At 44.7% G+C, this 13,959-nt stretch overlaps 1 protein-coding gene across 1 annotated transcript in view; it reads left to right on the plus strand.

Moving 5' to 3' along the window:
- Positions 1–12,427, plus strand: part of LOC144805836 (uncharacterized) — a 77,343-nt gene extending 64,916 nt beyond the window's left edge. The window contains 2 exon segments of the mRNA XM_078672316.1: positions 10,172–11,613; positions 11,615–12,427. Coding sequence (XP_078528442.1) covers positions 10,172–11,613; positions 11,615–11,834 — 1,662 coding nt within the window. The 3' untranslated portion in view covers positions 11,835–12,427.
- Positions 12,428–13,959: the final 1,532 nt, after the last annotated feature.

Below are 13,959 nucleotides of genomic sequence, written 5' to 3' on the forward strand. Positions count from 1 at the left end.
CTTCAGATTATGCTTGTTTAACGCTTATTAAAAACAACAGAGGTAATATCCCCCACCGGCTTATAATAGTACGTCTTGAAGGTCGATTCTGAAGACCAATCTGCACTACGCATGATATCTTGTATGCTGGACCCCAACATAAATGACTTAGATGCCATGGCTCCTCCTGAAAAGCATTATAAGAAATATGACGAGATAATGTCTTTGTGCGTCCTGAAATGGAAAAAGAAACTCCTTCTGGAGTAAATACTCTACCTGTAAGCTCCAGCGCTCGCACGTCCGATGACCTCCTGCACGCCGATAGGCAGAGTAACATGGCCAACTTAGCTGACAACTGCTTTCTGGATAAAAGTGAGTTAATCGGCCATTTGTTAAAAAGTTCTAAAACCAAAGACACGTCCCACAACCCAGTGTATTTGGGTTTCGGTGGGTTAGCCACCCTTAATCCATAATCCTCGCCTCCGTGTCCTTAATAGAATTGCAAATTCTTGTCGCGAATGCTAGCAAATTTGTGATTGTTTCACTGGATGAATAAAGGGTTTGTGTATTCCTTGGCTCTGGTTCTAGGGTGGAGTGAAGCAGAATCAAGGCCTGCAGCAGCAGGAGAGATGGCTGCATTGACGGACTGCGCTGCTATTGGCTGATGGTTGTCATGGACACGCCCCACGGACTCATGGGAGTTGTATTGTGGCAGTGTCATTTAAACTTCTGTTTTTAACTTTGAAACTGCCGTTAATAAAAAGTGAATAACGTTGTGCATAATCCTCGCCTCCGCGTTCATAACAGAAGTACAAGTTTCCTTCTCTGTAGCGAGGACATTTCTTATTTCCGTAGCAGCAAGAGAGCTGGGAGTCGAGGCAGAGCGGAAGTTACGCAAATGCCACGTCACCACGACCTCTGCCTGCGAAGTTCCCTTTCCGGGGATGCTCCAATGGCGGGGCTCTTCCTGGTGGTCAGTGTCTGCGCTCCGCGCATGCGCACCTCACCCCGACCGTGCCCGCGGAGTTCCTCTTCTGCCGAATGCTCCAATGACCGTGCTCCTCCTGGCAGTCGCTGTCTGCGCTCCGCGCATGCGCTTCGCGCCCCTCTCTGACCTCCACCTCCAGGCCTCTTCCCTGTGTCTAGAGTCAGGTGCAGCCGGAGCCCCGGGGTCGGTCTGAGCCCCGAGAGAGCGGCTGGAGGCCGGGCCGCCGGGCGACGATCGCCGCAGACGCGGGTGAGGAGGAGGGGGTTCCATGCGGGGGGGGCCTGGAGGGGGGCGGACCGCGAGAAGCGTGAGAGACAGCAGGGAAAGCAGAGCTCTTTGCCTGGCTCGGCTCTGGCTCGAACCCGGTTCCTGGCTCGACTCCTCGAGCCAAAATAAACCTCTCTCTGACTCTCTCCCGCCTTAAAATTGCATCTGTTCAATAGAAGTTAATGGGGGACAATACATCATCCTAATCCATATTATTATTCTTTTTTTTTTTTATAGAATCTCCCTCCTGCCTCTTAAAACGCTGCCATGTGTACATTAGTGAACTAAGAGGCCAGACCCTTCCCAGGTCAGCCCTGTGTATGGACCAGGCCGATATCAGGCGACATTGGGGCCCATGAAATCAAAGGCAGGTTGTTATCCAGCCGGTATCCTGAACTCCGTCTTTGAAGACACTTTAATCCATAATTATGAAGTAGAAGGAGTTTCGGTCAAATAACATATGTGCCTAAGAGCACACAGTTTTCGCTGGGAAGCTGCTGTTTATCCAGGATTTCTGGGTTCACTGTGTAAAGATCAGCCACTAAGTGGGTATTTATTTGTTTTTCCTTTTTAGTGTTAATGATTTGCTTTTACCTTTTTCTGCAGTTATTACATATTACATGCTCAACCCAAAGTTATGTACAGGACCACTACTTACATTACACAAGGTCACATTCATTTTTTTAGGCACAGTAAAATTAAGATCATGGCAAAATTCACCTGGAAATAGACCAAGGAAATTCTGACAACATTCGTACCTTCACCAGTATTCCTTATTATGACCAGGGACCAACTAGACAACCTAGTCATTATATTTGCCATTGTCCTGAATCAACGGGTCTTTCCTGTTTTCTACCCTATTGCTTTACGTTGCACGAGATGTTATGTATACGTGATTTACCTGCATTTATCTTTTGTATAATTAACGTCACTAATTGTAAAGCGCTCTGATATCCGCAAGGATCTTGTTCGCGCTCTATGAAACTTTCAAAATAAATAAATAAGGTATTTGCCCAGAGTCACAGGATGTTGAGCTGCTGCAGAGAGTCGCACCTGGTTCCCAAGTTTCAGAGTCACGTTCAGGTTAGAGCAAGGATGGCAGCAGAAGCCATATCCCATCCGTCGTATTACAAGTTCCATAGGCTGTATGCACTTGTGGTATAATGAACGGGACATCTGCCATGGTCGTGACAGATATCCCATCCGTCATATTACAAGTTCCGTAGGTTGTATGAACTTGTGGTGGAATGAACGGGACTTCTGCCATGGTCATAATAGATATCCAATCCGTCGTATTACAAGTTCCGTAGACTGTATGCACTTGTGGTAAAATGAGCGGGACATCTGCCATGGTCGTGACAGATATCCCATCCGTCGTATTATAAGTTCCATAGGCTGTATGCACTTGTGGTAGAATGAACAGGACATCTACCATGGTCGTGGCAGATATCCCATCCGTCCTATTACAAGTGCCCTAGGCTGTATGCACTTGTGGTAGAATGAACGGCACATCTGCCATGTCGCTTCTCAAATGTGGTCTATTGAGTGAAGGCGCTCTGGGGTATAATAACAATAGGTCACTACCTTGGTGAAGGTTTCAGTGAGTCCCATGTGATAGGCTGAGTGACGGGCCCTATAGTATATCCCTTCCCACGCTTTGTGACTGAGTGTCCTGCCCAGTTCCCTTTCCCAGTGCGCCCGTCCGGAACTATAAGTGTGAGCATGTCTGGCCTGCAGCATCCTATATAAATCTGATATTAGCTTTTTATCTGGCGTGCGCGTAATAAGCCACAGCTCATAGGGGAGAAGATGTCTATCAGCCATAAGGCAGACTTGATCACTGAGTTCCCAGTACCGTGCTTGCAAATACCGAAGCCTCTCTGAGTTCCTAGAAACCTCCAACCTGCTCCACCCCTTACAAACGGCCTAGACAGAGCACAGAAACTGCTCTGCTGGCGGTCGTTGAGGAAAGTAGGAAACTGCTAGATGCCGGAGGAGCAGCAGCGATCATTCTATTAGATCTGAGCGCAGCCTTCGACAAGGTGAATCACCAGGTCTTGATTCACCGCCCCGGCTAGTTAGAAGTATCTGGCACCGCCCTGAGCTGGCTGCGCTCCTTCATGGAAAGCTGTACGTCCCCGGTCTTATAAGATGGCATGAGTTCCAAACCTTGGCTCCTCCAGTGCGGCGTCCCTCAGGGTTCGTCGCTGAGCCAGGCACTTTTCAACGTGTTTATGGTCCCCATGGCATCTATTGTAGCTCCTTTTGGGATCCATATGGTTACCTACGCCGATGACACCCAACTGGTTGTAGCCCTAATCCAATCCGCACCTCACTCCACGACGTTGAAAGCCTGTGTCACGGAAGTGGTAAACTGGATGGGGTCCTTCCATCTGAAACTTAATGGAGGTAAGACCGAGATCATGACCCTGGGTAACTTTGATAATTCTGCCCTTAGAACCATCTGGCCAGCATGCATGGGTTCAGTCCAATCCCCCAAGCCTGAAATAAAGTGCCTGGGCATCTGGCTGGATTATAAATTGACATTCCAAATGCAAGCCAGCAAGATAGTGGCAACCTGCTTTGGCTTAATCAGAATGGCTAGGAAAGTGCTCCCCCTGCTTCCTCCCCAAGCCAAGAAAACCATGGTCCAGTCCATTCTGCTCTCCAGACTGGACTATGGTAATGCGCTCTACCTAGGATCCCCCACCTCGGTAATCCACAGACTGCAGGTTATCCAGAACTACGCAGCCAGACTATTGACGGGAATGCCAAAACTGTCCTCCGCAAAACCCGCTCTCCGTCTCTTGCACTCTCTGCCAGTGAAAGAGCGAATCAGTTTCAAATCCCCGTGTATTGTTCATAAATCACTTCAGGGGCTAGACCCGCCTCTGATCTCAGCTATGGTTCAGCCTTACAAAGCTACGAGACAGCTGCGCTCGGGTGCCCTTCATGTCATCGTAACCCCTAGAATAAAACGTGCTAGAAGTGGTGGCAGACGCTTTTCCCTGAATGCAGGCAGACTCTGGAACGCTCTGCCTCTCTACCTCCGGACCGAATGCAGTCACCACTCCTTTAGGAAACCGATAAAAACCTTCCTATTCCCTTAAAGCATTCATTTGCTCTGTCTTCTGGACCAGTAGGTTAGCCTAGCGCTGGGAGGCTCCCGGGTAGCCATGTGCTCTATAAATTCCCATTCATTCATTCATTCATTCATTCAGGTGTTCTGGTTGTGATGACCCTAAACGATGCAACTGGATGTTTAAGGGGAGCAAATTGATTTCAATCAAGTTGAAGGTGATGAGGTTATATTTCTTTAGACCCTTGGTAGGACCTGCTGATATGAGTAGGATACCCTCATGCGGGACTAGCATGGCGTTTGGGAGGCCATCAAGGAGCGCACTGCAGCGTGCACAACCACCATCCGGACAGTTTGAACAGCTGTCCTGAAATTGTGTTCAGGGAGAGTGGTTTATCTTTCTTTAGTAGAGGGAGATGGTACCAGGCTTTTTTTGCTTTCTTAGCAGTGTGTTCCTTGAGGGTGACATTGATGGTTAGGGTGCATCTAAGTGACCTGGCATTCAGTGAAAGTTGGGGTTTACATCAGTTCAGATTCATGTCTCTTGATACAATGGCTTTGTCATATTCCTACCCTCCCTCTGGTCTCTCCTCAAGACCCTCCTCTGCCTGACTAGATAAGTTGCAGGCAGTGTTTGAGGTGTAGGGTGGCTGGAGCAGAGGAGCCTTTCAAGTAGAGTTGAGTATCATTGACATATTGGTGACTCTTGATGCTGTTATAACTAATTATAGCCCCGAGAAGCTCCACGTCGAGGCTGACGATCACAGGAGGCAAGTGGGGTTGAGCTTCAGGTAAAAACTGGACAAGATTGACACCCAGATTAAACCCCATTTTATAAAGTACTAGAAAGCCGTATTTAAATTAAGAGTACTGTATTCACAATAACAGCTGTTCAGTCAGTGTCTCCCACCTGAATCTCAACTGACATTCCAACCGTCAGTGGAAACTTGGTAAGTACCAAGACATAGCAAGAGCGGGGAAGCAGAGTGAAGCAGAAAGGAACAGGAATAAATGGAAAGGTGATAGCATATAATGGTTGCTAAACTATAAATTACAACACCCCACAAGACCTTACTCCTGCCCCTTAGCCTCCGACTGCTGCCTTACCTTCCTTCCTGCCTGTGTTTGTATTCTCCTGTCACCCTTTTATCCTTTCTCTCCTTCTTTCATTCCACCCTTTTGAGCCCACTTTTTAGGTCTCGTCTAAGCCATCGCGTTAGCGATGCTTTGGCGAGATAAGGGGCTTTCAAAAGTGCTCCCAAAGGCTAAAGGCGGATGAGGTACAGTGCCTGTGCGCCGGGCGCGCGCACCATTTGTCCGACTTCAGCCTTTGTAATCACTTTTGCGGCCACTTTGATGTTCTCAGTGAGCCGCGTGGCCCTTCCTTTTCCCACTTCCTGCAGTCATTCAGCATAACTTTGTCTTACCACCAGATGGATGTTTATTCTGAGTTAATCAAGGCATAGTACACTGTATAATGTATCTGAGCGCTTGGCCTTTCCTTCCTGCCTTGAAGTCGGTGCGCTTTTAGAGCATCGAGTTCCTCTACAGTTCCCACACTAATGAAAAAGTGAATAGTGTTTGCGAATCGCCTCCAGTTTGACAGGAAAAACATTGTGCGCTGAAGCAGTCTCTGAACTGGATCAAACGTTCACAGAAATGAAGATCCTCAATATTAATATATTTCTGTATCTGTCGGGACGTGTGCTGGGGACAATACATGCAGGTATAAGAAATCTGGTATCACTCGATTTCTCTGCTGATGTTTTTGAGACTGAATTCTTGCCATTAATATAAACGTGATGCGTTTTGTGAAACATCACTTTCAATGATACATGAAGGCCGCGCTTCTCACCTGTCCTAATAGCACTGCTGACTATCCAAATGCACGTAAGATTTTTATGCTTCATGCTTGCTGGCTCTAGACATGTAAAAGACCCATTCCACTCCAATTCATAGACCGTATGCTGCCCAAGTGACCACTGTTTGAGCCTAAACCTTCATTTCCTGGTGAGAAGGCCCTTTATGCATTATCTGTGGCGACGACAAAGAAGCAGCATTTCAAAGGAACTGCTACTGGCACAAGTGGGCCTAGGAATAGGTTATGATAGCGGATAACTAGATGGAACGCTGTCTTTGTTAACTGGCAAATGCATTATAGCACACTTTGATGCAGGCCCTTAGGGCACCTCTCTGGTGTGCTGTAGGACACTTAAAGCAACCTAAATAACAATCGTAGTGTTTTAAGTGCCTAGAAGCACAAAGTGACCGTGTGAAAGGTACTAAGTTTCTTCATGCTGAACACAATAAGTAGGCTTCAGAGCCTCACGAGACTCCCATTTGGCAGATAATTTCAAAACTGATTGTTTTAGATCTCATGAGATTTCATGTACGGGGAGTAAATATTTTTGAAGAATGAAGGAGTGGGTGCGTAGCAATGCTTTGATCAAGAGGATGTATACAGCCTAGTTTCATAGACAAAGCTATTATGCTGGACAACTGTTTCGTTAACTTGATACTGCCAGTTTGACTCACAACTCCGTTTTAGCTTTATGCACATAAAATGAAGACCCCAGTATTAACAAGCACCACCATCGGTTCTTAATTCGCATAACGTAACTATATCGATTGGCTTGGATGCCACCTGTAGAACATATTGTATATTCCTCGATCGAGTCCAACGAGTGCTGCCACCGCTCCATCATTAAGGGCTGTTAGAAGCTCCTCGGAAAATGCTTACTGCTCTAATTAGCGACAGTGTGTTTGCTCCACATGTGTATCATTAGGTGCCACTGGGGACGCACTGTGACATATCTGCCTGTCAGACCCCGTCCGCGTGCTTTGTGTGTGTGTGTCAGTTTTTGACTCGATTAGTGTGTTCTGGGTGTGCATCAAGTGCACTTGTGTATTTTTGAGGGGCCCGAATCTGTGCAGCTGCTCCATATGCATGCGCGTCTCAGTACATTTTATTTGTGAGCGTGCAGCGGAGTTCACATTTTGCATTTGGACGTAGGGACGTAGGTTCACCTAAGTGGATACGTCAAATTCACACAAACATGTTGTATCGGTGCACATGAGCACACTTCACCCCACCGCTCCCTGCTCAGATTCCCTTAGTCTGTTGAGTTGCACAGGAAGCCCTACATTCCTGCTTACTGCACCAGATTTTCTTTATTTTGCTCCGGGGCATGGGGCAGGGATCGTGTTGGAATCTGATTCTTCTTTTACCGAATGCTGCCCATCCCCCATTCTGCCACTTATGGGTTCACGCGCTCACATGGCCACCTCGCAGCATGCAGTTGGTGTTGGAAGAGAGGGGCAGATGATTTTTATGTTCTCCATGCATTTGTACGCTATGGGGAGCTATTTTAACACAGCTTCACTCAACTGCGAACCGGATGACTTGGGCGCCAGGAATGTGCCGTTCCGCCTACAAGTAGGGTGAAGAGAGTCCACCGTTGAATGATCTGGATACCTCAGCGCAACTCATTCTTCTTTGAAGTCTCTTACGTAGTTGCCAACTGGAGGTCTGTCATATGTGAGACCTCCATCCTTTTAGACAACAGCGCTTTGTCCACATGTTTTTTTGAGCACCTACATAGATGACAAATTAAACCACACGTCCCAGAATGCATTCTGCTGCATGGTAAAAAGCCCAGACTGGCTGAAAGTGTTGCACTTGTCCAGGGCCGGATTTAGCATTGGTGGCGCACATCAATTAAGTAGTGGCAATTTTAAAAGGCTACATTCTATGCTGCTCGGGTGTATGTGACACATGGAGGAGGGATTTGAAGTGTGATACTTCATGTTAAAAGTCCCCCCCTCCAACCACAAATGGAGCAGTGGGTTTCTTAGGACACATGTTTATTTATGTTTCCATGCTCGAGTTCCAAACTCTGCTCCATAATTTTTAATTTATATATAGTATTCATATATTAATTCTATATGCGTGCTACATGGCAAAATAATTACAAGGTCCCAAAGGCGAGACCTATTGGCTATGCCAATGCTTGTTCTCCTCACTCTTAATCATGTACAGCTCCCGTTCTTTCTTCCATATTATCTGACACCCCCTTTACCTTTATTATACCCTTTCTCCCTCTTTGTTCTCCTTTAAACCTTACCTCTCTCTAGCTCTCCCCTTTATCCCTTCTGACCTGTTGCAGCCACCTTCTCCCCTACATCCGGTTTACTTTTCTTTTTTTCTTTCTCTCTTTCTCTCTTTCTCTCTTTCTCTCTTTCTTTCTTTCTTTCTTTCTTTCTTTCTTTCTTTCTTTCTTTCTTTCTTTCTTTCTTTCTTTCTTTCTTTCTTTCCTCTCTTCTACATCTCTCAAGCCCCTCTGCCCAGGGCCTCCACTCTTCATCCTCTTCTAGCACTTTTCTCTTTTTTACTACTTCAAAAGTACAACTCCATTTTCAGTTTTCACTTTTGTCCATTCCTCTCTCCTTCTGAGCCTCTCTTCACTCTCCTCCCATCTTCTCCTCAGTCCACCGTTCTCTGCATTCTGCTCCCACTCTTTCCTTCCTCTTGACACAGTCCTCCTTCCTTCTTTCCCTTCTGCCTCTTCCAGGGCCCTGCTACGTTTACCTTACCTATCTCCTAATCTGCTCCCATACCTTCCGTCACCCCTTTCACTGCCTGCTCTCGTTTCTACCCCTTCATGTGTGATCCTGAAGCCACCAATTTCCTCTTCTGCATGAATTCCTCACCTCTCTCCCTCACTACTCTCATCTCACCTACCCACTTTCCCTCTGTTCCTTCCCCTGACTACCTACAAACACTGCACCGTTGTAGGCATCTGACCCCTTTCTTCTATCCTCCACTCTCACTGATTGCTGTACCTCTGCTACTTGCATTTCCCCTTCCCTCCTGCACACAGCTTAGCTCTCGCTTGATAAAAGGAATCTTCTTTCATCACCACATCTCTTTCCCTCTCACCCCTTCACTCTCCTCGTCTCCTGAACTCCCTGTCTTTCTACTCACACCGTATATCTTGCTGCACATTGCTAATCAATGACGTCTCTGCAAAGGCCACACACACACAGATGTAGCTCCTCATCCCTGGCCCGGCTTCCATCTCCCTCTTCTCTAAATGTTTCTTTTTCCATAGAGATGAATGAAAGAAGTATCCTTTGCATCCCAAAGCCACTGTCCCCAGGAATGGCCAATGCATGATCTAACGTTGCTTAAACAACACCAGAATCTGTACATTACTGGCTGCCTTGTGTCCACTCCCTTGGCCCTTGTGGTCTGTTGCACACTGTGTCACCACAAACTACCTGCAAAACAGCTCAAACATTCTCTGCTTCCATTCAAAAAATGACAGCTCAATGCATTGAATCAGCTTATAATATTTCTTTTTGCCAATTTAATTTTATTAACTACTTTCATTTAATTCTACAGGGTGGTAAAGTATCACTGCTTAATAAAGCTCCAAAATGAATGTAGAAAACGCTTGACTCACAAAATAAAGAACTGCAGATAAGAATCCACCTGGCCATAAGGAGACTGTAACCTGTGAGAGACGTCATTCAAGGTGCAATAGGAATGCTCAAGGAAGGTTTGTAGGATGACTAAGCTAAGCTGCCTATTGAGATGACAACATATGAGCTCTGGAGAGAAGTGTTAAGAACAGGGCGTACAGTCTATGTGAGAGGTTAATTGTGAACTTTATCTAAACCTGTCCTGGCACTGGCTCAATTTCTTACTTAATATGGCAAATTCACAAGATAAAAACCAATGTGAAGACAATTCCAGAACGAAATCTTGTATGTGTATTAAATATGAGAACAATTTTAGTCATCAATCCAGTCTCATTCAACATGAGAGAATCAACACTGGGGAAAATCCTAATCAGTGCTGTGAATGCCAGAAAAGCTTCAGTCAGAAAGTCAGTCTTACTTCCCATATGCAAACTCACACTGGACAAAAACCTTATCAGTGCTCAGAATGCCAGAAAAACTTTATCCAGAGAGTTAGTCTCACTCGCCATGAGCGAATCCACACTGGGCAAAAGCCTTATCAGTGCTCGGAGTGCCAGAAAAGCTTCAGTCAAAAAAATAATCTCACTCAACATGAAAGAATACACACTGGAGAAAAGCCTTATCAGTGCTCTGAGTGCCAGAAAAGCTTCAATCTCAAAGTCAATCTCATTCAACATGAAAGAACACACACTGGAGAAAAGCCTTATCAGTGCTCTGAGTGCCAGAAAAGTTTCAGTCAAAAAAATAATCTCACTCAACATGAGAGAACACACACTGGAGAAAAGCCTTATCAGTGCTTGGTGTGCCAGAAAAGCTTCAATCTCAAAGTCAATCTCATTCAACATGAAAGAATACACACTGGACAAAAGCCTTATCAGTGCTCTGAGTGCCAGAAAAGTTTCAGTCAAAAATCCAGTCTCATTAAACATGAGAGAACACACACTGGAGAAAAGCCTTATCAATGCTCGGAATGTCAGAAAACTTTCACTCTCAAATCCAGTCTCATTCAACATGAAAGAACACACACTGGACAAAAGCCTTATCAGTGCTCGGAGTGCCAGAAACATTTCCGTCAAAAATTCATTCTCACTGCACATGAGAGAACACACACTGGGCAAAAACCTTATAAGTGCTCTGAGTGCCAGAAAAGCTTCAGTCACAAAGTCAGTCTCATTCGACATGAAAGAACACACACTGGAGAAAAGCCATATAAGTGCTCTGAGTGCCAGAAAAGCTTCAGTCGGAAAGTCAATCTTATTCGACATGAAAGAACACACACTGGAGAAACCCCTTATCAGTGCTCTGAGTGCCAGAAAAGTTTCAGTCATAAATTCAGTCTCAATCAGCATGAGAGAACACACACTGGAGAAAAGCCTTATCAATGCTTGCTGTGCCAGAAACATTTCAGTCAAAAAGTCCATCTCGTTCAACATGAAAAACTACACACTGAACAAAAGCCTTATCAGTGCTTGGAGTGCCAGAAAAGTTTCAGTCAAATATTTAGTCTCACTAAACATGAAAGAACACACACTGGAGAAAAGCCTTATCAATGCTCGGAGTGCCAGAAAACTTTCAGTCACAAATCCAATCTCAATCGGCATGAGAGAACACACACTGGAGAAAGGCCTTATCACTGCTTGGTGTGCCAGACACATTTCAGTCTAAAAGTCCATCTCATTCAACATGAAAAAATACACACTGGAGAAAAACCGTATCAGTGCTCGGAATGCCAGAAAACTTTCAGTCTCCGATCCTGTCTCAATCAGCATGAGAGAATGCACACTGGAGAAAAGCCATATCAGTGCTCTGCGTGCCAGGAAAGCCAAACTTACTCGAAATGAAAGAACACACAGTGGAAACAACCCTTATGAGTGCTCTGAGTTCCAGAAATCTTTCAGTCATAAATTCAGTCTCACTAAACACGAGAGAACACACACAGGAGTAAAGCCTTATCAATGCCCGGATGCCAGAAAGCATAATCTCAAATCCAATCTCAATCAATATGAGAGAACACACTCTGGAGAAAAGCCTCATTAGTGCTCGGAGGGTAATCTACCTTTACTTAGTGGGCACTAGTACGCATTACCATTAGTACGCATTTACCGTTACTTCACAAAGTACTTTACTTTTGCAAACTATATACATCGTTGTTTGGAAAAGGAGGTGCTTCCGTTTCCAAACAAGAATATGCAATTATGATGACGCTTTTAGCAGGATAAGAGAGGAACCACGGATGAAGGGGAAGAGAGAGACCACGAGGAGAGAGAGGTAAGGGGGTTGTGTATTTTTTAGGGCTGTGCAAGGGGTAGTCTTTTAGGTTGTAGTGTTTTGTTTGTGTAGTGTTTTTTTTGTTTTTGGGTTTAAAGTAGTGTCGGGGTCATGAAGGGTAGTGTTTAAGAGAAAGGACAGGACAGGGAGTCAGGGGAGGAATGTGTAAGGGGTAGTGATTTAGGGTTTACGGTAGTGTAGAGGTGTTTGACTAGTGTAGGTAGAATTTTAGGGTTTAGGGTAGCGTCTGGGTCATACTGTGTAGTGTAAGAGTGTAGGGACAGGACTGAGGGAAGGGGGAAGGACGTTTAGGGGGTAGTGATTTAGGCTTTGGGGTAGTGTAGAGGTCTTTGAGTAGTGTAGGGTAGAGTTTTAGGGTTTAGGCTAGTGTCGGGGGGTCTTGCAGTGTAGTGAAAGAGTGTAGGGACAGGACTGTGCGGAAGGGGGAAGGGCGTTTAGGGGTAGTGATTTAGGGTTTAGGGTAGTGTAGAGGTGTTTGAGTAGCGTAGGGTAGTATAGTGTTTGAGGATTTGTGTAATGTAGTGTTCCTATTTGTAAATGTGAATGTGTTAAAAAGTGGAAGGAATCACCCACCCAAAAGACATATTTAATTTATTAAAAGCATTTTAAAAACATTAAAATACATTAAGGATTACTTGACTCATTTTTAAATTTAAAATGGTTTTTAATTACATTTGCTATACTCCCCCACCAAAAAACCATAATTCACTGTCATCCTGTCCCAGGGGATAGGTTAGTATTAGAGATTTTTTGCACTTAATACGTGCAGTAAAGGAGTTTACATGGTATGAGTATTAATTAAATAAAGTGAAAACGCATTTTAAGTACATTTCAATGCATTCGCAATGTAAATGATTTTGCAGAATAAACTTGCGAAGTAATGGTCATTGCGAAGTAGCGTCATATATTCGCTCGGAGTGCCAAACAAGCTTCAGTCTCAAAGTCAGTCACATTCGACATAAGAAAACACACTGGACAAAAGCCATGTTAGTGCTCGGAGTGCCAGAAAAGTTTCAGCCATAAATTCAGTCTCACGCAACATGGGAAAACACACACTGGAGAAAAGACTTATCAGTACTCGGAGTGCCAGAAATGTTTCAATCTCAAATCCAGTTTCATTCGACATGAGAAAACGCACACTGGAGAAAACTTTGTCAGTGCTTGAAATGCCAGAAAAGCTTCAATCACATAGCCAATCTCAATCAGCATGAAAGAATACAAACTGGACAAAAGCTGTATCAGTGCCCTGAATGCCAGAAAGTTTCATTCAGAAATCTGGTCTCATTCACCTTGAGAGAAGACATAGCGGGGAAAAGCAGTGTTCTAAATGCAAGAAAAGATTCCGTCAAAAAATTAATCTTACTAAACATGAAGAAAGAGCGCACAGAAAAATATGTGTTTGTCCTCTGAATTCCAGAAAAGCTTTTAACATAAACTGGACCTGACTGTATAAGAAAACATGTATAATTGTAGTTGCAACAGGATTAATTAAGAAAAGCATGCAGGATATATTAGACAGACTGCCTACATAGTGGGCCGCATAACATTTGTAGAGAAATGCCTTAGCCTGAAAATCTAACAAAGTGAAACTAGAATCACAGTTTGGTAACATAGTTAATAGAAAAAACACAGAGAAGGTGATGCGAGCAATGTTTGCAAATAGGCTCCCACAGGCAGGTGTTCGGAATAACAGTCAAACTCATTACTTTTTTCACCCCATGCCATGCCATTGCTTAGTATATTAGCTGATATATGACTGAACAACACATTTAATTGCAACGCTTGCCGTTACAATGCGTACATTACAATGTGAAAGCCAATACCACGCATAACCTTTTCAGAGCATGCCTATACAACGAATTTCATTGTAAAA

This window comes from Lissotriton helveticus, assembly GCF_964261635.1.
Source record: "Lissotriton helveticus chromosome 1_1 unlocalized genomic scaffold, aLisHel1.1 SUPER_1_unloc_29, whole genome shotgun sequence".
NCBI lineage: Eukaryota > Metazoa > Chordata > Amphibia > Caudata > Salamandridae > Lissotriton > Lissotriton helveticus.